This window comes from Ranitomeya imitator, chromosome 2 (genome assembly GCF_032444005.1).
Source record: "Ranitomeya imitator isolate aRanImi1 chromosome 2, aRanImi1.pri, whole genome shotgun sequence".
Taxonomy (NCBI): Eukaryota; Metazoa; Chordata; class Amphibia; order Anura; family Dendrobatidae; genus Ranitomeya; species Ranitomeya imitator.
In genome coordinates, this window is record NC_091283.1 from 676,987,546 (window position 1) to 677,010,984 (window position 23,439).

A 23,439-nucleotide genomic window follows, 5' to 3' on the forward strand; every position below is an offset into this window, starting at 1 on the left:
ATCCCATCCACCCTTCCCTGCCGGCTTCACTGATTCAGTCAGGCTGCTGAGCTACTCGCCCTAAGGTACAGTAGCATCGCAATCCTTGGACTGACAGTCTGCTCTATTGACTTGAGTGTGACAGCATATATTTCTATGTAGCCGTCACTCTCAGGTCAGGAAAGCAGATGGCCAGTATGAGAATTGTGATGTGATACTCTGGCATATGGAAGCCTGAATGAATCAATGACACTGGCAGAGGGGTGGACAGGATTGTGGGTGGGGGAGGAGGTGAATATTCATTTACATATGCTTTATTTGCCAATGCGAGATAATAATCTTGTCCAGGGCATACAGCAAGAAAATGGGGCCATGTACAGAAACAAAAGTTAGATATCCGAAAAGGGCTGCCCAAATCCTATTTCAGGATACCATTAGTACACCACACAAAAATGCACTTACAGATTCCCTTTAAAGCCAAAATTACCTGAAAAAGACTGAGACAGAAATTGCCATATAATGGCCAATGCTGCAAAATAAAGTGCTCCAGTAAAAGCTGCAAATCCTTTGATTTGTTGACTGGTGGATATCTGGTGACCGACACTGCAGGCCATATAGTGAGGAGCTGCTTTTTACAATAACCAATTAAAAAATTATATTTAGGATAAAGAATAACCTTTAATTTGAATGTGTAAATAGTCGTTAAAAACAATACAATTACAACTCGCTAAAGAGGACTATCATAGTTAATATGAAGTTCTTAAATGAGACACTACAGAAAAGTAGAATTAGAGAAAAGGAGTAGTTTAAGTGATCTGAATGACTAAATATTGTAAAGTAATTATTTCTTCACGCTTATTTATTATCTGTTTTAATATAGATGAAAGTTTCAGTCAAGTAATTTTGAAGTACAGCTCTTATGTAGGATATGACATCATGTATAGTAGAAAAGTGAACCCTTTTGATGATATTCCAAAGATTTCTGGATATTTTTGGTTTTGCTGTATCATTGGGTGGTTATGGATTGTCGTATAGGATCTGTCCTTGGAGGGCTCTTCTGACTTCTTTCTGCAGAGAGCCTCTTCAAATGTTCTGTATAAAAACCATTGAAATCCAACCTGCAAAATATTAATAGAAGGAAAACATTGATTGGTAGACTAATAAAGTAACTTAAAGGGGTTGTCCCGCTTTAGGCTATTAATCTGCAGTTACTCTATAGGACTGACTTGTGAATCCTCACATCACACTCTCTTTGAGGATTCTTTGGTGCAGGGAGCCAGAGGTCATGTGCCCGCAAGTATGCGATTTGCATACTTCCACTGTCATTCCAACTAGACTGTATCTGGCTTTACTTAATACACTTGCATCGAGTGATGTTGCACCTATCTAGACAGCACATGACCACAAGTATACAAATCACAAACTTGCGGTCAAGCGCCAGCCGATCCAGGTTTCGGAAAATACAGCATGCACACTGCAGACTTGTACCCCAAGACCAGACACGGTCTTTAAGATAAGTGAGGTACAGAGTGTCTTTCTAAGGTATTCAGCCCCTTGTCTTTTTTGTGTTTTGCTACCTTACAACCTGGAATTTCATACTTTTTTTAGTGCTTGCATCAGTTTAAAAACATGCCTACATCTGTGAACATTTGGTTTTCTTTCTTTTTGTGGTAAAAACAACAAACATAACAAAATAACTGAAAATTTCAGTGTGTATAACTATTTACCCCCCAAAAGTCAGTACTTTGTGGAGCCTCCTTTTGCAGCAATTAGTTGCAAGAAAATAGAAAATTTAAAACTGCCAAAAATAAGGGACTCAGATACATGCTGTATTAGAGATAAAGGAGGGCGTCATACACATTCTGCTCAAATTGTCATGTATTGGTACTTCTATACTCATAAAGGCTCAGCACTTTTGAGGGTTATATACCAAGGAAATGTAGACCAGACCACGGAATACCCTATGGATGAGCAATATAATACCGATACATTTTTAACAAGTGTTTTGAGGGGTAGATACCAACGAAATGTACGCCAGATCACAGACTAGTCTATGGGTTGGCACTATAACATAGATAAGGGTATGTGCACATATTGAGTAAAATTTCTGGACCATTTCTGCATCTCTTGGCAGGAAAAACACAGATGCAAAAATGCACATTTTGGATTGATTTGAGTAAAGGGCAAAAACGCACAGAGAACTGACAAGCTGCAGATTACTGTATTTTTCGGACTATGAGATGCAGTTTTTTCCTACAAAAATGTGGAGGGGATGATTCTTATAGTCCAGATACAAATTTTAAAAAACTGATGGTCACATCCAAACATAGACTAGGTGTAAACAGGTACTAACCTAGAGTCACCAACTCATATACAGTCAAATAAATAAGGCAGCACTCTGTAGCGCCATAGCTTGCAAACATGAAATGTGAAAATGGAATTGTATTTCTGCAGTAGAAATATGAAAAATTGAGAAACCTTAGCGCCTACCTCTCCACAGAGATATAGATTTCAGTCTCAGAGAGGACACACAGGTTCCCATACAGATGAAGACTTTATTCTAAGAGAGGATTGACATTAAGTTAGTTCCTGGTAACAAGAAATGCCTTACCGTGGCTAACAGGTACACATGAATTGGCCAATTTATGGACTAAGCTTTCTCAATTTTTCATATCTCTAGTGCAGTAATGCAATTCAATTTTCATATTTCATGTTTGCAAGCTATGGCACTACAGAGTGCTGCCTTATTCCTGCCTTTGTGACAACAGTAACAAACAAGAGTAAGCAGCAACTGTGTCTCATCATCATCTTCCTCCTTATCCCAAATTTGCCATATCCCAGGTTCTTGCGGCCATGGCTGCTCTAAAGTTTGTGCATCACTAAACAGCAAAAAAAAAAAAGCTTTTTCTCAGTTTTAGAAATCACAGAAATGTACTTCACACTACGGAATAATGTATGGCTGAGAAATGTAGATCAGGAAAATGTTTCAACAATTTTCTGGCGTTTTATATAACACAAAAAAGGACCGTAAAGGTCGTAATACTTGATACATAAAAATATAATCATTTTCTTCAGCCCCCACAAAAAATCTGCAGCTATATATTTGCCCAAGGACTGCACAGCCCTAATCCCCGTCTACTGATTGTATTCAGCCATGCTTCCTGCTGCTGTAACTCTCACTTCCTAGGCTAAATGCCGATTGTACGTGATACAAACAGCAAATGAAATGATTAGCCCTTAAGGTACCTTCACATTAAGCGACGCTGCAGCGATACAGACAACGATGTCGATCGCTGCAGCGTCGCTGTTTGGTCGCTGGAGAGCTGTCACACAGACAGCTCTCCAGCGACCAACGATGCCGGTAACAGGGTAAACATCGGGTTACTAAGCGCAGGGCCGCGCTTAGTGACCCGATGTTTACCATGGTTACCATCGTAAAAGTAAAAAAAAACAAACACTACATACTTACCTTCAGCTGTCTGTCCCCGGCGCTCTGCTTTCCTGCACTGACTGAGCACAGCGGCCGGAAAGCAGAGCGGTGACGTCACCGCTCTGCTTTCCGGCTGACCGGCGCTCACAGCCAGTGCAGGAAGCAGAGCGCCGGGGACAGACAGCGGAAGGTAAGTATGTAGTGTTTGTTTTTTTTACTTTTACGATGGTAACCAGGGTAAACATCGGGTTACTAAGCACGGCCCTGCGCTTAGTAACCCAATGTTTACCCTGGTTACCAGTGAAGACATCGCTGAATCGGTGTCACACACGCCGATTCAGCGATGTCTGCAGGGAGTCCAGCGACGAAAGAAAGTTCTGGCCTTCTAGCTCTGACCAACAACATCACAGCAGGGGCCTGATCGCTGCTGCGTGTCAAACACAACAATATCGCTAGCCAGGACGCTGCAACGTCACGGATCGCTAGCGATATCGTTGTGAAGTTGTTTAGTGTGAAGGTACCTTTAGGCTAGAAGGGCTGTTAGTATGATGGCTCAGCTTCAGCACCAGTATCAAGATTGCAGGTCTTTGATTCATTATACTGTGCACACAGGTCTAGACAAGCACTCTCTCCCTTCAATACGAAATGTCACAGAGCTGTGCAATTGCATCAGTGTGCAGAGCCGGGAAGCGCCTGTCCTTTTATAATCCCTGATGATGTCAGACAGCCATCCAATCACAGTGATGCCACAACCAATGCTGCATCACAAAGGAGTTTTGTGGACAAGATTTCCACGCTGCTGAATGATTAAAGACGTCAGTCCAAAAGATAAGCGAAAAAAAGTGTGATGTATTCTACACAAAACTCCTTTCCGATATAGACACTGATGGTCACTCTGTGACCCGAGGATCTACTGCCGCTGATAACTACTCCTAAAATAGCAAACCTCGGATATATCAGGTTAGCATAATCTGATAAGTTACGTGTAAAGTTTATTGGATAAGATCCTATTTGCACTATTATCGCCACAGTGTTTTTATTGACAACCAATGCTACGGCATTACAGTGACTCACAGGCAATCCCCGCATGCTTATTGGTGTATAAAATGCGCCAAAGATGGGGTTTTGAGTTTGAAATTGAGCACAGCCCATTGCTTGAAGAGTAACAAGCACATCCGAGCACTTTCCCTCATCCTTATTGTTCTTTTATTTGTATAAGTAATGTCACATATCGTCTGTAGAAAATGTGCGATTACTTGAAAATTCTACTTCAAGGACAGTATAAATTAGGATTTTTCCAGCTGGAACAATACAAGAACAAATTTGGACACCTCTCTAAAATATAATGACAATATTCCTTACCTATATATGATATTAATCATGCTGTGCTCGCAATCATTGGTGCTGTACATACTCAACTTATCAAGGAGGTCCATGAGATGTGTTGAGAAATTGGTATCAAAATTATTGATGGTAGATTCAAAACCAGCTGAACACTGAAATGCATCAACAAGTTCAGCAATTAAATAAAAACACAAACCAAAACTAAATGTATTTATAAGCAACTAAACTTTTTTTATTTATTGATCAGACGTTATTAAATTTTGAACCTTTGTAAAGCACTATATTTAATTATCATATTTTTCTTCCTTCTAACTTTAACACCAAACTGAAAGTGGTGGTCTGTCTAGTTTACTCTGCTTTTAATTACAGCAGTGTATATACGCATATTCTTTCTGTGTTAGGTTTTGCCTCTTTAATGGCCAGTGTGAAAATGCTACTAATTTACATGTATACAAAATTATACTTCAGTTTATTTTTTTCAGTTAAGTTTCAGGTTTCTGCACTGAGCCTTCCTTTCTTTGCAGTTGAGAATTCTGTTTAAATAACTTTCCATTTGCAAGGTGTCCATATTAGGACCTGGTCCTGCTCACCGTTCATTCACATTTATATCACTTTAACACATTGAAAAGTTTTAATACCAGAAGATAGGTCCATCTCGATTTGGGTACACCTTGACACTGGTGGGAGGACTTGTATGATTTTTATTTTAAATAAAAACGGTATTTACTAAGTACCCTTTCTTATACACATTGGGTACAGAAAGTATTCATACCTCTTTATATTTGTCACTATTTGTTTAATTGCAGCCATTTGGTAAATTCAAATAGTTCATTTTTTTTCTCAATACTACTCCATTACTACTACAGAAATGTAGTATTTTTTGCAAATTTATTATAAAAGAAAAACTGAACTATCACATGGTCATAAGTACAGACCCTTTGCTCAGTATTAAGTAGAAGCACCCTTTTGAGCTAGTACAGCCATGAGTCTTCTTGGGAATGGCTGGAGGCCCGGCTGTAAGCTCTGCTGGAAGAATGCCGAGCATGGGGAAGGGAAGCACCGACCACAGCATGGGTGAGTGAAGTGACACGCCGGAGATCCTGTCTGTCAGAGAAGGGATCCGGTATGGTGCTAACAGTACCCCACTTTAGGCCCTCTCCTCTTCAGGCCATCAAGGATGTTTCAGATGAAAATCGGAGTGTGAATGTTCTCCTTGGGCTCCCAGGATCTCTCCTCAGGATCAAATCCCTTCCAGTCAAAAAGGAAGGTCTTGCCTCACACCCTCTTCATGGCCACCTCAAAAACATTATCCGAGACAGTTGGTACGGGCGTGGTACTGGGACCCTTGAAGAAGGGACTTAGGATTACAGGCTTCAGCAGAGATACATGGAAAGAATTTGGAATCCATAATGAAGGAGGCAACTTCAGTTCATAGGAGACCTTGTTGATCTGTTTCAGCACCTCGAAAGGCCTGATAAAACAAGGACCCACCTTGTAAGAGAGAACACTCAACTGAACGTACCTGGATGAGAGCCATACCTTTTGCCGGGGTGGAAGCATGGAGGGTCCAGGCGCCTTTTGTCTGCATGTCTCTTCAAATGGATGCATCTGAAGTGGCTTTGGTGTCCCCCCACAATTTTACAAAATCCTTGGAGAGAACATCTGCCGCAAGAGCATAAGAAGGGACCATCACCGGGAGGGGAACCTTGGGTTGTCGATCGAACACAACGTAGAAAGGAGACTTTCCCGAGGCTTCACAAAAGTGATAGTTGTACGAGAACTCAGCCCAGGGAAGTAATTTCACCCAATCAATGTGGTGGGCATTGATGAAGTGTCGCAAGTAGTTGCCCAGAGGGACCTGGTTTACATGCTCCACTTGCTCATTGGACCGAGGGTGTTAAGAGGAGGAGAAGTCCAAGACAATATCCAGATGTTTACAGAGAGCTCACCAGAATCTGGAAGTGAACTGCGAACCTTGATCAGACACTATGGAACGAGGAAATCCATGCAGGCGGAAAATGTTTGAAGCTGTCAGCATTTCAGGAGCAGACGGAAGAGCAGACAACGGGGTAAAATGCGCCATTTTGGAGAAGCAATCCATGACTACCCAGATTATGGATGCAACCCTCAGATACTGGCAAACCTGTAATGAAGTCCATCGCTATGTGCTGCCATGGACCAGGCGGCACAGAGAGAACCAGTAGGAAGTCTTCTAGGAACCTTATTGTGGGCACAAATCGAACAGGCAGCCACGTAAGCATAGATATCCCTCCTCATGGATGGCCACCAGTAGTGGTAAGAAATAAATTACAGTGTCTTCCTTTGTCCTGCATGACCAGCCACCTTGGACGAGTGACCCCATGACAAAACTCGCTCCTTCTTGGATTCAGCCACAGTTTTTTAATGGGGGAATTTGTGACAGGCTGACTGGAGCGACAGTAATCACCTTGGACGGTTCGATGATAAATTGAGGATCCTCCTCATGGTCTCCGGACAGAAATGAGTCAGAGGTGGCTTCGGCTATGATGTCCTTGTAACTGGACCTGAAATGTGATAAAAAGTTAAAGTGAGCAAAAAACAATGACCACCTGACTTGGCGTGGATTAAGTCTCTGGGTGGACTGAAGGTACGACAGATTCTTATGGTCCGTGTAGATGACCACAGGGTAGACTGCGCCCTCCAGCAGGTATCGCCTCTCCTCCAAACCCATCTTAATGGTGAGATACTCCCGGTCACCAATGGAGTAGTTATGCTCTGGAGCAGAGAAGGCCTTAGAGAAGAAACAGCAGGACATATGGCGACCCGAGGAAGATTTCTAAGTGAGCACAACAACGCAGGAATAAAGCAGGTCCCAGAATATATCATTGACGAACTCTTGAAAAACTGCCAGAGCATTACTGAGACCGAACGGCATCAAAATGTCCACCCTGGTGTTGAATGCCGTCTTCCATTCGTCTCCATGGCGAATGCAGATTGAATTGTAGGTGCCCCTTAAATTTAATTTGGTGAAGATCCTGGCACCTCTTAGGCTACGTTCACATTAGCGTTGTGCGGGGCAGCGTCGACGACGCAACGCATGCAAAAACGCATGCACAACGCAGCTTTTTGTGACGCATGCGTTCATTTTTGCATGATTTTTGGCGCAGAAAATACTGCATCATGCAGCGTCTTCTGCGCCCTGACAGTTGCACCAAATTGACGCATGCGTCACAAAACGCAAGACAACGCATGTCCATGCGCCCCCCATGTTAATATAGGGGAGCATGATGCATGCGTCGCCGCAGCTGCGCCGGACGCTGCCCTGCACAACGCTAATGTGAACGTAGCCTTAATCGGTCAAACAACTCAGGAATCAATGGTACAGGGTATTTATTTTTCATCGTAACTTGGTTGTGACCCTGATACATGGTCGGAGTCATCTGTCTTTCTTTTTAACGAAAAAAAACCTGGCCCGAGTAGGAAAATAGAACTTCTGATTGAACACCCTGGCCAAATTCTTCAGAATGTAGTCTGACCTAGCCCGAGTCTCAGCTGGAGACAGGGTAAATTTGACCTCTAGGGGATGCACAGTCATGGCCAAAAGTATTGACACCCCTGCAATTCTGTCAGATAATACTCATTTTCTTTCTGAAAATGATTGCAAACACAAATTATTTGGTATTATCTTCATTTAATTTGTCTTAAATGAAAAAAATACAAAAATAATTGTCATAAAGCCAAATTGGATATAATTCCACACCAAACATAAAAAAGGGGGTGGACAAAAGTATTGGCACTGTTCGAAAAATCATGTGATGCTTCTCTAATTTGTGTAATTATCAGCACCTGTAACTTACCTGTGGCACCTAACAGGTGTTGGCAATAACTAAATCACACTTGCCGCCAGTTGACATGGATTAAAGTTGACTCAACCTCTGTCCTGTGTCTTTGTGTGTACCACATTGAGCATGGAGAAAAGAAAGATGACCAAAGAACTCTCTGAGGACTTGAGAAACCAAATTGTGAGGAAACATGAGCAATCTCAAGGCTACAAGTCCATCTCCAAAGACCTGAATGTTCCTGTGTCTACCGTACGCAGTGTCATCAAGAAGTTTAAAGCCCATGGCACTGTGGCTAACCTCCCTAGATGTGGACGGAAAAGAAAAATTGACAAGAGATTTCAACGCAAGATTGTGCGGATGTTGGATAAAGAACCTCAACTAACATCCAAACAAGTTCAAGCTGCCCTGCAGTCCGAGGGTACTACAGTGTCAACCCGTACTATCCGTCGGCGTCTGAATGAAAAGGGACTGTATGGTAGGAGACCCAGGAAGACTCCACTTCTTACCCCGAGACATAAAAAAGCCAGGCTGGAGTTTGCAAAAACTTACCTAAAAAAGCCTAAAACGTTTTGGAAGAATGTTCTCTGGTCAGATGAGACAAAAGTAGAGCTTTTTGGGCAAAGGCATCAACATAGAGTTTACAGGAGAAAAAAAGAGGCATTCAAAGAAAAGAACACGGTCCCTACAGTCAAACATGGCGGAGGTTCCCTGATGTTTTGGGGTTGCTTTGCTGCCTCTGGCACTGGACTGCTTAACCGTGTGCATGGCATTATGAAGTCTGAAGACTACCAACAAATTTTGCAGCATAATGTAGGGCCCAGTGTCAGAAAGCTGGGTCTCCCTCAGAGGTCATGGGTCTTCCAGCAGGACAATGACCCAAAACACACTTCAAAAAGCACTAGAAAATGGTTTGAGAGAAAGCACTGGAGACTTCTAAGGTGGCCAGCAATGAGTCCAGACCTGAATCCCGTAGAACACCTGTGGAGAGATCTAAAAATGGCAGTTTGGAGAAGGTACCCTTCAAATATCAGGGACCTGAAGCAGTTTGCCAAAGAAGAATGGTCTAAAATTCCAGCAGAGCATTGTAAGAAACTTACTGATGGTTACCGGAAGCAGTTGGTCGCAGTTATTATGGCTAAAGGTTGTGCAACCAAGTATTAGGCTGAGGGTGCCAATACTTTTGTCTGGCCCATTTTTGGAGTTTTGTGTGAAATGATCAAGGTTTTGCTTTTTGCTTCATTCTCTTTTGTGTTTTTTCGTTTAGGACAAATCAAATGAAGATAATAATACCAAATAATTTGTGTTTGCAATCATTTTCAGGAAGAAAATGAGTATTATCTGACAGGATTGCAGGGGTGTCAATACTTTTGACCATGACTGTAGATCCGGGAATTAAGTCGATAGGGAATTCACACGGTCTGTAGGGCGGCAAAGTCTCTGCTTCCTTTTTGTCAAATACATCGGCAAAGGACCAATGTGCAGATGGTAAACCGGGCAGCGATACTGGAGAAGATGGGAGCTTAGCCGGACGCACTGGGGCCAGACACTCTTCATGACAGTAATGTCCCCAGCGAAGCACCTCTCCAGTTGCTCAGTCCAACACAGGTTTGTGCTGTTTCAGCAATGATATACCTAAGAGAAATGCGTGATACATATGGGTAAGAACACAGAAGACTATCTTCTCAGTATGAAGCATCCCAATATGGACCTCACGCAGCTCAGTGGTCAGCCGAACAATCTCTCGAAAAATTGACAGATGTTATTGCCAGAGGATCTTGGAGTGGACGGACTGAGATTTTGAAGCGATCCACTACAGCCTGGAGGATAAAAATCCCTGCTGCCCCGGAATCCAAATATGCCGTCTCAATAAACTGGGATTCACTGGTTGTCATGACCAAAGTAAGAGTCAGTGTTAGAGAAGTGTCTTTTAAGTCTAAGGAGGCCTCGCCTACCGACCCTAGATGCTGGAGTTTCCCGACTTCACCGGACAGGTGCAAATGAAGTTGCCTACATCTCCATAACACAGGCACAGGACTTTAGCAAGGTGATCCCTCTGTCGCTGACTGGCGAGGGCAAAGCAATTGACCTGCATGGGTTCCAGTGAGGCCTTGACAAAGGAGGGTATAGGAACAAGTAGCCTTTGAAAGGACAGAGCCATATGCCATGATCTTCTTTCACTTGCCACCTCATGAGCACACTCTTGGAAACAAAGGTCTATATGGATGGCGAGGGAGACCAGGTTGTCGAAGGTAGTTGGTAGGTCTCAACCAGCAAGCTCATCCTTAATGTTTCCGGAAAGCCCCTCCCAGAATGCAGCCACCAAAGCTTCATTATTCCATCCTAGATCAGATGCCAGAGTTGGACTGACGTAAAGGGAGAAGAGTGGAAGCTGAAGAGGAGGTTCGTCCAGGTTCATCAAATACTTTGCGGAAAGTCTCCAAGAATATGGGGAAATTTGAGATTATAGGATCCTCTCTTTCCCATAATGTGTTCAACCACGCCAGAACTTCACCTCCAAGGTGCGACATAAGGAATGCTTTGCTCGCTTCAATGGGAAGTGATGAGGAAGAAGATCAAAATGTAGCCAGCACTGATTTATGAACCCTCGGCAGAGCTTCGGATTGCCATCAAAGTGGGGTGGGGCTGCGAGTCGGAACCTGAAGATGGAACTAAGCAAACAGACAGACGTTTCTGGAGAAGACATGGCTGCTTGAACGTGAGGAGACTCTTGAGAGATGTTTAAGGCCTCCAACTTGGTAGTCAGGGACTGGAATTGCATCGTCAACCTCTCCTGCATGCTTTTATGTCAGAAAAGCTCTTGGTACATGGTCTGATCAGGCGAGATCTGGGATCCAGCAGGCTCCATGGCCTGAGCAAACTGTCACGTACGTGGTTTGTGGAACCACTGTGCCTAGGACCGAGGATAGCCTGCAGGGGCGTGACTAAGCAAGCACCGGCCTGTTCACTAGAGCCTCTGATGGTGAGGTTAGACTTGGCTGCCTATGAACGCCAGGTGCCACTCCAGGATAGACCAACAGACGCTCGGCAGCTGCTCCCAGAAGGACAGACTGGATGGTGCAGCAGGCAGAATACTATCAGAGTGCAGCAGGCAGAATTTGCACCAGAGTGCAGCAGGCATGATTTGCTCAAGAGGGCAGCAGGCAGGATCTGCACCAGAGGGCAGCAAGGACTGGAACACAACCTTACACAACTTAAGACTGCAAAACAGGAAGGTTGCTCAGGTACCTCCTCAGTGACGAGGAAGCAATATATACATAATGCCCCACAGCCATTGGATGGGGAGGAAATAGCAAGTGCATGCCCTGACCCTTTAAAAGGGTGGGAGCGCGTGTGCTTTAAGGACATGGCTTGAAGCTCTGCTGGAAGCATGGGGAAGGGAAGCAACGACCATAACGCAGGTGAGTGAAGTGACACGCCGGAGATCCTACCTGTCAGAGCAGGGATCCGGCATGGTGCTAATAGTTGACTTTGTTGAACTTTCTAACATCTCCCTACTGTACCACTGGACTTCAGCCACAGTGATCTTGGGGTTCTTCTTTACCTCTATCACCAAGGCTATTCTCCCACGATTGCTCAGTTTGGCTGGACGGCTAGGTCTTGAAAGACTTCTGGTGGTCCCAAACTTCTTCCATTTAAGGATTATGGAGGCCACTGTGCTCTTAGGGACCTTGAGAACTGCAGAAATTCTGTTGTAAAATTGGCCAGATCTGTGCCTTGCCACAATTCTGTGTCTGAAGCTCCTTGACCAGTTCCTTTGACCTCATGATCCTCATTTGGTCTGGCTTGCACTGTGAGCCTTTACAAATCAAGTTCTATCAGTTTAATTAAACAACTGATTGTTTAATTAAACACAGCTGGACTCCAATGAAGTAGAATCATTTCAAGGAGGATCACAGGGAAATGGAGAGCAATGTGAGTGTCTGAGCAAAGGGTCTGAATACTTATGACCATGTGATATTTCAGTTTTTCTTTTTTAATAAACTTGCACAAATTACTACATTTCTGTAGTAGTAATTGAGTAGTAATGAGATAAAAAAAGAACTTTTTTGAATTTACCAAATGGCTGCAATGAAACAAAGTGAAAAATATAAAGGGGTATGGATACTTTCCGTACCCACTGTATGCACTATTACTTTTACTTATTTACTTACAGAAGGGTACATGTTCATTTTGGTTTTTAGGTTTTGTCTGTTTAATGGCCAGTATGAACTTGCTCCGATTTTACATGCATACCACATTATACTCCAGTTAAGCTGATATGAACTGCAGGTTTAATGAAGATTTGCAACTCATTGACTGAACATCTCTGCTCCCCTTCCCCGTGCTCAGACTATAATATAGTCTAAGCACAGAGGAGGGAAGCAAAGAAACTTGCTCTTTAGAGTACAAATCTTTGTATAGATCTTAGCTAGACAGGCAGTTAGTATCAGTAACTAAGACAGAATAAATTAGACAGACAAGCCAGTGCTTTCAGATTGGTGTTAAAGATAAAAGAAAGCAAATTATGGTACAGTACAAAAATGTAAGACTTTACAGAGGGTGATCAAGAATTAAATAAAACAAAAAAGTTTAATTACTCTCTAAGGCCGGGTTCACATTAGAGTTTGGGGGTTCTGCGGAGGGCTACGCACTTTCTCCGTTAAGCCCTGCCTACTACTGCATGCGTCATGCGTATCTATCTTTAACATTGGGTACGTAGGACATGCAGATGTCTGAGGATGTACGCAGATGTGTCGTTTTAACACACCAGCCGACCACACGGGAACACAACTTGATGTGCCCTGTGCGGTCGGAGGGCGCATCAAAACGATGCATCCGCATGTCCTGCATACCCAATGTTAAAGATAGGTACGCAGGATGCATGTAGATGTAGGCGGACCCTAACAGAAGACATGCGGAAGTGGGCGGAGCTTCACGGAGGAAGTACGCAGCCGTCCGCAAGGCCACGGTACGCAAGTGTGAACTTAGCCTAATTCCTTCAATGGCGATACATATATCTGACATTTACCTTAGAGGTGAGCCTTTTTTTCAATGAGTCTTCTGTATTTTCACTTTGTGTGCAGGGACCCATCATTGTACATATGTCACTACTAAGTGACATATGCTCCATCTCGGTCTGCAACTGCACGCTCTGTGTAAATCTCTGATAAAAAGGAAATTTCAGCAATAAAATACATCAATATAGCATAGTCAATGCAAAAGACATTTAACCCCTTTAGCCTTCTCTGATGGACCTCCTTAACCCCTTTCTGACCTCGGGCAGAATAGTAAGCCCGAGGTCAGAACCCCCGCTTTGATGCGGGCTCCGGCGGTGAGCCTGCATCAAAGCCAGGACATGTCAGCTGTTTTGTACAATCGTGATTCACTCGCCACTATTAACTAGTTAAATGCTGCCGTCAATGGCTGATAGCAGCATTTAACTAGTCCCTCCGGCCATAGGCTTCGCTCCAATGTAGCAGAGCTGATCGAGTTGTACCAGCTTCTAGCCTCCCATGGAGGCTACTGAAGCATGGCAAAAGTAAAAAAAAAAAAAAAAAAGTTTTAAAAAATATGAAAAAAAATAAAAAATAGCCCATTCAAAATAAAACAATAAAAAAAGATAAACCTACCCATATTTGGTATCATCCGGTTCAGAATCGCCCGATCTATCAATAAAAAAAGTATCGAGAAAAAAATTTGAAACGCCAGAATTTGGTCGCCGTGACATTGCATTAAAATGCAATAACGGGCGATCAAAAGAACATATCTGCACCAAAATAGTATAATTGAAAACGTCAGCTCAGCACGCAAAAAATAACCCTCACCCGACCCGAGATCACGAAAAATGGAGACGCTAAGATTATCGGAATATTATGTTTTTGGGTTTTTTTTTTAGCAAAGTTTGGAATTTTTTTTTACAACTTAAGATAAAAAAGAACCTAGACATGTTTGGTGTCTATGAACTCAATGACCTGGAGAATCAAAATGGCAGGTCAGTTTTAGCATTTAGTGAACCTAGCAAAAAAGTCAAACAAAAAACAAGTTTGGGATTGCACTTTTTTTGCAATTTGCTTTTTTTTCCCTGCATTTTCTAGTACACGACTGTCACGCTGTTCTGTCTGTATCTAGTTTTCGGTGTGACAATGCAGGTCTTTGCTTTAACCCGTTGCTCCTTTCCCCCTAATTGAACTGGAATACTGTTGGCTGTTACCTGTACATGGGTGGTAAGGTCTTTTGCTCTGCTGCATGACCATCTGCATGTGCGGTCCCTGGTTGCCGCTGTGGAAGCTGTCTGCAGGTTGCAAGGTCATTTTCAGCTGGTGAATGACTTTCCACATGTGTAAGGGCATGCAGCCACTGCCAGGTGCCCTGAGCCTCACCCTCCTCTGCTTTTATCAGGGTTAATGTGTGTACTTGAAATGCTTTCCCCAGCCAATTGCGGAGAGGCAACTCCTATATAAAGTTCCCCTGCCCTATGGGTGGGGTCTGAGCTACTTACAAAGCTCCTGAACTTTGCTATGTGTGTTTGTCTATGTTTTGGTATCAAAGTCCTTGCCTTTATTTCTGTTTTGTCCTGTTCTGGCGCATGTCTTGGAGGTGGTATATCCAGGCCTGAATCCTTGATCCTGTACCTGACCCTGTCTGAACTGTGTCTGCTGTGTCATGTTCCTGTAATCCCCCTGTGTCTGGAGCTTTGCACCCAGTGACTGAGTCTCTTGAAACCAGTGCTTCTGGTGAGCATCTACTACTCTGCGCTCTGACTACCATGCAGTGCTAACTCCTGGCAGGCCCAGCAATCCTGTGATTCTAGCATCATCCTGCTTGAGTTCCTTCCTAGGTCCAATGCCGGAGCTTGAAGACCGCAGTCTGGAATCTGATGACCGCTGCCTGGAGCTTGATGACTGTGGTGGTGCCTGTAGGTCGTGTCGGATGTCCGGAACCGAACGACTCCTGTCTGATGTCTGCCGGTGACCCTGTGTCCAGATGTCCTACCTAAGTAGTGTATAATCGGGTGGTTTCGTCAAACTCAATCTGACAGGTGGACACGCCCCTATAAAGTTGTGTCAAAGTGTGTAACTCCTCCCCTCCTCCTGTCAGCCAGCTGTCCCTGAGTCTGGCTGACTTCCCTTTTGATATAGTTTGATATAGTTTGATATAGTTTTATATTAGCTTTTGATAATCCCCCCTATTAGATGGCATTGGTATATAATTATATCCTAGGGTCTGTACGATGTTTATATTCGCTTTTTGATAATCCCCTATAAGATGGCAACGTTATATAATTATATCCTAGTTGTTTGTGAGCTTGGTGCTGTAACACACCATGGCGGCTTATATATTTTATATCCTAGTCGTGTATTTATTTTTTACACGTGGTTTATAACACACCATTCTCATTATATGGTCACATTATGTATGTGTCCATATTACAACACCCGCAAGTAAGCAGCAGTGTGTTTTATTCATGTTTTTATAACACACCATGTTTGATATTGTTAATTTGAACTGTCACATCCATGGTTTACTGATAGTACTATACTGCTACGGTCTTATTTTTGTACAAATCCATGCTGTTTGGTGATCCCCTTTTTGTATTCGCTTTCTCTTTGTGCCTGTAGGTATTATCTGAGGGTCATTTGCCCGGAGGTGTTATGGTTTTTTTTTTGCTTATAATGCATATTTATTTACATGGTTTACTGATAGTACTATACTGCTACTGGCTTATTTTTGTACAAATCCATGCTGTTTGGTGATCCCCTTTTTGTATTCGCTTTCTCTTTGTGCCTGTAGGTATTATCTGAGGGTCATTTGCCCGGAGGTGTTATGGGGTTTTTGCTTATAATGCATATTTTATTTACATGGTTTACTGATAGTACTATACTGCTACTGGCTTATTTTTGTACAAATCCATGCTGTTTGGTGATCCCCTTTTTGTATTCGCTTTCTCTTTGTGCCTGTAGGTGTTATCTGAGGGTTATTTGCCCGGAGGTGTTATGGTTTTTTTTGCTTATAATGCATATTTATTTACATGGTTTACTGATAGTACTATACTGCTACTGGCTTATTTTTGTACAAATCCATGCTGTTTGGTGATCCCCTTTTTGTATTCGCTTTCTCTTTGTGCCTGTAGGTATTATCTGAGGGTCATTTGCCCGGAGGTGTTATGGGGTTTTTGCTTATAATGCATATTTTATTTACATGGTTTACTGATAGTACTATACTGCTACTGGCTTATTTTTGTACAAATCCATGCTGTTTGGTGATCCCCTTTTTGTATTCGCTTTCTCTTTGTGCCTGTAGGTGTTATCTGAGGGTTATTTGCCCGGAGGTGTTATGGTTTTTTTTGCTTATAATGCATATTTATTTACATGGTTTACTGATAGTACTATACTGCTACTGGCTTATTTTTAGGTGGCCATTACTGGCGGATTCAATCGCCTGTTTGAATTTAGGTACTGTTACCAGTGTGTGCGTACTGCATTATATGCCATATATCTATAGGCCATTACCACTGAGTTCAGGATCCCATGTCGGCACTCTGTATGCCTTCAGCGCATTTTGTATATCTTAGCAGTTTATATACTCAGATAGTGTTGTTTATTTATGTGTACTGCGTTACGTGCCATCTATCTATGGGGCCTTACTAGGGATCTCAGGATCCCATGTTTAGTGCTGTCATATGTTGCATAATTTTATCATATTAAATGCCTCTTTAGCTTTATAAGTAAGAGACATCCTACAAATAGAATCCTTTTCCCTAGTAGTTTTATATTCTACTAGATGGCAGCCCGATTCTAAAGAATCGGGAGTCTAGAATCCATATATACTTTATTTATTCAAATGTAAGAATAATACAATTAATAATTAATAGTAAGAAAGAACAAAAATAATAGGCAGTATATGGAGAAAACACCAAACAAAAGTTCAAAATTGGTGTGAAAATGTCACTGAACCACTTCACAACTAAATATATATAGTTTTGGTAAATGGTATCATTTTTTTGACGAAATTCGGCAGGAGCTTGAAGAGCAACGTCACTGGGCCCGCCTCCACGCAGTAGAAACTTGCTGTGAGGTAAAAATTCAAAAATCACACCAAAATGGCGGGCGGAGTGTGTCACAGTACGGCACGTTTCTGATTGGTCGCTCGCAGCAGGCGGCAACCAATCAGACACTGGACACTGTTGACGTCACTTATCTCTGGACATTAGCTCCGGACATTAGCTCCGGACATTAGCTCCGGACAAAGCCACGGAAGTTGGCACAAATTGCAGGAAGTAGTATTCTAGGCAATTATATATTAGATGTCTGATATATTTCTACACAAAGATACAAAACTATTTTGTACTTTATAATGTATCACACTAGTTTCACATGAAGTTACATCTTAGGCTCTGTTCAGACTATTGTAATATCTGAACATGATACATCAAAAACAAATGTAACATTTCACATTGTTGGTCTGGTATAGGCCTTTTATTTGCATATATTAGTAGACCTTATAATGACCGCTCTGGCAATGTTTATTTTCAAAGAAAGCATTTGTAATGCTCAGATAAAAAATATCTAACGCTTCTCTTTCCCTAAAGAACATGTTTATGCATGGTGGATCCCATTTTAATGTGGCTCTGAATGATCATGAAAAATTTGTAACAAAATGTTTCTACTACTTGTCAATTGTTACATCGTTATTTTTATTTTTCCTTGGATTTTGCTAGGCATTACAATTATTTTGCAGTGGCAGCATAATTTTTCAGCGGGGCCTGGGGCTGTGTTATCTGTGATAACCAACTACGTGCTAAAATAGCCATGCCGGGATGGATAACAGATAAACTCAGAGGCCACATCCTGTACAGATAATGTCCAAGAAAACTTTGAGCACAGGCATGACTATTTAGCTTTATGAGTAAGAGACATCCTACAAGCAGAATCCTCCCATTTCATTTGAACTGAGATATTCCACATTTTTTCAGTGGGCATGAGAAAGATTTTAACAAGTAAGTAGAACTTTTTCTTAACTATATATTAAATGTAAACACCTGGCCTATTTATAATACTCTTTATATACTCTATATATGTGCACCGGTACGCATGTGTAAGAATAAATTAAAATCTTAGCCAGAAATCTAAAAAATCGAGTGTTTTTTATCATCACTAGCATTCATATTAACCCCTTCCCGACCTTTGACGCATACGCTGCGTCATGAAAGTCGGTGCCATTCCGACCCATGACACAGCATATGCGTCATGGAAAGATCGCGTCCCTGCAGGCCGGGTGAAAGGGTTAACTCCCATTTCACCCGATCTGCAGGGACAGGGGGAGTGGTAGTTTAGCCCAGGGGGGGTGGCTTCACCCCCTCATGGCTACGATCGCTCTGATTGGCTGTTGAAAGTGAAACTGCCAATCAGAGCGATTTGTAATATTTCACCTAAAAAATGGTGAAATATTACAATCCAGCCATGGCCGATGCTGCAATATCATCGGCCATGGCTGGACACACTAATGTGCACCCACCCCTCCGATCGCCCCCCCAGCCCCCCGATCTGTGGTCCGCTCCCCTCGGTCCTGTGCTCCGCTCCCCCATCCTCCTGCACGCTCCCCCCGTGCTCCAATCACACCCCCGTGCTCCAAACAAACCCCCCCGCACTCCGATCCCACCCCGTGCTCCGATCCACCCGCCCGCACAGCGATCCCCCGCTCCGTGCTCCAATCCACCCCCCGTGCTCCGACGCCCCCCCGTGTCCTGATCTCCCCCCCCCTTATACTTACCTGGCCTCCCGGGGACCGTCCGTCTTCTTTCCTGGGCGCCGCCATCTTCCAAAATGGCGGGCGCATGTGCAGTGCGCCTGCCGAATCTGCCGGCCGGCAGATTCGTTCCAGAGTGAATTTTGATCACTGAGATATAACCTATCTCAGTGATCAAAATAAAAAAAAAAAGTAAATGACCCCCCCCCCCCCTTTGTCACCCCCATAGGTAGGGACAATAAAAAAGAACTAGGGTTAGGGGTAGGGTTAGGGGTAGGGTTAGGAATGTGCACACATATTCTGGTCCTCTGCGGATTTTTCCGCTGCGGATTTAATAAATCCGCAGTGCTAAACCGCTGCGGATTTATGGCGGATTTACCATGTTTTTTCTGCGCATTTCAATGCGGTTTTACAACAGCGATTTTCTATTTGAGCAGTTGTAAAACCGCTGCGGAATCCGCAGAAAGAAGTGACATGCTGCGGAATGTAAACCGCTGCGTTTCCGTGCAGTTTTTCTGCAGCATGTGTACAGCGATTTTTGTTTTCCATAGGTTTGCATTGAACCGTAAACTCATGGGAAACTGCTGCGGATCCGCAGCGTTTTCCGCAGCGTGTGCACATACCTTTAGAATTAGGCTATGTGCACACGGTGCGGATTTGGCTGCGGATTCGCAGCAGTGTTCCATCAGGTTTACAGTACCATGTAAACATATGGAAAGCCAAATCCGCTGTGCCCATGGTGCGGAAAATACCGCGCGGGAACGCTGCGTTGTATTTTCCGCAGCATGTCAATTCTTTGTGCGGATTCCGCAGCGTTTTACACCTGTTCCTCAATAGGAATCCACAGGTGAAATCCGCACAAAAAACACTGGCAATCCGCTGAAAATCCGCAGGTAAAACGCAGTGCCTTTTACCCGCGGATTTTTCAAAAATGGTGCTGAAAAATCTCATACGAATCCGCAACGTTGGCACATAGCCTTAGGGCTAGGGTTGGGTTGGAATTAGGGTTGTGGTTAGGGTTAGGGGTGTGTTGGGGTTACGGGTGTGTTGGGGTTAGGGTTGTGATTAGGGTTACGGCTACAGTTGGGATAAGGGTTAGGGGTGTGTTGGAGTTAGAATTGAGGGGTTTCCACTGTTTAGGCACATCAGGGGGTCTCCAAACGCAACATGGCGCCACCATTGATTCCAGCCAATCTTGTATTCAAAAAGTCAAATTGTGCTCCCTCACTTCCGAGCCCCGACGTGTGCCCAAACAGTGGTTTACCCCCACATATGGGGTACCAGCATACTCAGGACAAACTGCGCAACAATTACTGGGGTCCAATTTCTCCTGTTACCCTTGTGAAAATAAAGAAATGCTTGCTAAAACATCATTTTTGAGGAAAGAAAAATGATTTTTTATTTTCACGGCTCTGCGTTGTAAACGTCTGTGAAGCACTTGGGGGTTCAAAGTGCTCACCACATATCTAGATAAGTTCCTTGGGGGGTCTAGTTTCTAAAATGGGGTCACTTGTGGGGGGTTTCTACTGTTTAGGCACACCAGGGGCTCTGCAAATGCAATGTGACGCCCGCAGACCATTCCATCAAAGTCTGCATTTCAAAAGTCACTACTTCCCTTCTGAGCCCCGACGTGTGCCCAAACAGTGGTTTACCCCCACACATGGGGTATCAGCGTACTCAGGAGAAACTGGACAACAACTTTTGGGGTCCAATTTCTCCTGTAACCCTTGGGAAAATAAAAAATTCTGGGCTAAATAATTATTTTTGAGGAAAGAAAACGTATTTATTATTTTCACGGCTCTGCATTATAAACTTCTATGAAGCACTTGGGGGTTCAAAGTGCTCACCACACATCTAGATAAGTTCCTTTCGGGGTCTAGTTTCCAAAATGGGGTCACTTGTGGGGGGTTTCTACTGTTGAGCCACATCAGGGGCTCTGCAAACGCAACGTGACGCCCACAGAGCATTCCATCACAGTCTGCATTTCAAAATGTCACTACTTCACTTCCGAGCCCCGGCATGTGCCCAAACAGTGGTTTACCCCCAAATATGGGGTATCAGCGTACTCAGGAGAAACTGGACAACAACTTTTGGGGTCAAATTTCTCCTGTTACCCTTTGTAAAATAAAAAATTGCAGGCTAAAAGATCATTTTTGAGAAAATATATTTTTTTTTTATTTTCATGGCTCTGCGTTATAAACTTCTGTGAAGCACTTGGGGGTTCAAAGTCCTCACCACACATCTAGATTAGTTCCTTTGGGGGTCTAGTTTCCAAAATGGGGTCATTTCTGGGGGATCTCCAATGTTTAGGCACACAGGGGCTCTCCAAACGTGACATGGTGTCCGCTAATGATTGGAGCTAATTTTCCATTTAAAAAGCCAAATGGCGTGCCATCCCTTCCGAGCCCTGCCGTGCGCCCAAACAGTGGTTTACCCCCACATATGGGGTATTAGCGTACTCAGGACAAACTGGACAACAATATTTGGGGTCCAATTTCTCCTATTATCCTTGGCAAAATAGGAAATTCCAGGCTAAAAAATCATTTTTGAGGAAAGAAAAATTATTTTTTATTTTCATGGCTCTGCGTTATAAACTTCTGTGAAGCACCTGGGGGTTTAAAGTGCTCAATATGCATCTAGATAAGTTCCTTGGGGGGGTCTAGTTTCCAAAATGGGGTCACTTGTGGGGGAGCTCCAATGCATAGGCACACAGGGGCTCTCCAAACGCGACATGGTGTCCGCTAACAATTGGAGCTAATTTTCCATTCAAAAAGTCAAATGGCGCGCCTTCCCTTCCGAGCCCTGCCGTGTGCCCAAACAGTGGTTTACCCCCACATATGAGGTATCGGCGTACTCGGGAGAAATTGCCCAACAAATTTTATGATCCATTTTATCCTACTGCCCATGTGAAAATGAAAAAATTGAGGCGAAAAGAATTTTTTTGTGAAAAAAAAGTACTTTTTCATTTTTACAGATCAATTTGTGAAGCACCTGAGGGTTTAAAGTGCTCACTAGGCATCTAAATAAGATCCTTGGGGGGGTCTAGTTTCCAAAATGGGGTCACTTGTGGGGGAGCGCCAATGTTTAGGCACACAGGAGCTCTCCAAACGCGACATGGTGTCCGTTAACGATGGAAATAATTTTTCATTCAAAAAGTCAAATGGCGCTCCTTCCCTTCCGAGCCTTACCATGTGCCCAAACAGTGGTTTACCCCCACATATGAGGTATCGGCGTACTCAGGAGAAATTGCCCAACACATTTTAGGATCCATTTTATCCTGTTGCCCATGTGAAAATGAAAAAATTGAGGCTAAAAGAATTTTTTTGTGAAAAAAAAGTACTTTTTCATTTTTACGGATCAATTTGTGAAGCACCTGGGGGTTCAAAGTGCTCACTATGCATCTAGATAAGTTCCTTGGGGCGTCTAGTTTCCAAAATGGGGTCACTTGTGGGGGAGCTCCAATTTTTAGGCACACGGGGGCTCTCCAAACGTGACATGGTGTCCGCTAAAGAGTGCAGCCAATTTTTCATTCAAAAAGTCAAATGGCGCTCCTTCCCTTCCAAGCCCTGCCGTGCGCCCAAACAGTGGTTTACCCCCACATATGAGGTATCAGCGTACTCAGGACAAATTGGACAATAACATTCGTGGTTCAGTTTCTCCTTTTACCATTGGGAAAATAAAAAAATTGTTGCTAAAAGATAATTTTTGTGACTAAAAAGTTAAATGTTCATTTTTTCCTTCCATGTTGCTTCTGCTGCTGTGAAGCACCTGAAGGGTTAATGAACTTCTTGAATGTGGTTTTGAGTACCTTGAGGGGTGCAGTTTTTAGAATGGTGTCACTTTTGGGTATTTTCAGCCATATAGACCCCTCAAACTGACTTCAAATGTGAGGTGGTCCCTAAAAAAAATGGTTTTGTAAATTTCGTTGTAAAAATGACAAATCGCTGGTCAAATTTTAACCCTTATAACTTCCTAACAAAAAAAAATTTTGGTTCCAAAATTGTGCTGATGTAAAGTAAACATGTGGGAAATGTTATTTATTAACTATTTTGTGTCACATATCTCTCTGGTTTAACAGAATAAAAATTCAAAATGTGAAAATTGCGAAATTTTCAAAAT

The 23,439-nt window shown here is 43.1% G+C and overlaps 1 protein-coding gene across 4 annotated transcripts in view; it reads right to left on the minus strand.

Annotated features, from left to right (window-relative positions):
• Positions 1-632: 632 nt before the first annotated feature.
• The window catches only part of TUBGCP2 (tubulin gamma complex component 2), an 888,554-nt gene continuing 865,747 nt past the window's right edge, over positions 633-23,439 (minus strand). For 3 of the 4 annotated variants that reach the window (XM_069753054.1, XM_069753055.1, XM_069753053.1), the window contains 3 exons: positions 13,604-13,738; positions 4,772-4,905; positions 633-1,097 (listed from right to left, as the gene is read on the minus strand). In XM_069753054.1, the coding sequence (XP_069609155.1) occupies positions 986-1,097; positions 4,772-4,905; positions 13,604-13,738 (381 nt within the window). In that variant the 3' untranslated portion in view covers positions 633-985. The remainder of the gene's footprint in view (positions 1,098-4,771; positions 4,906-13,603; positions 13,739-23,439) is intronic. The other variant, XM_069753056.1, reaches the window with a different exon arrangement.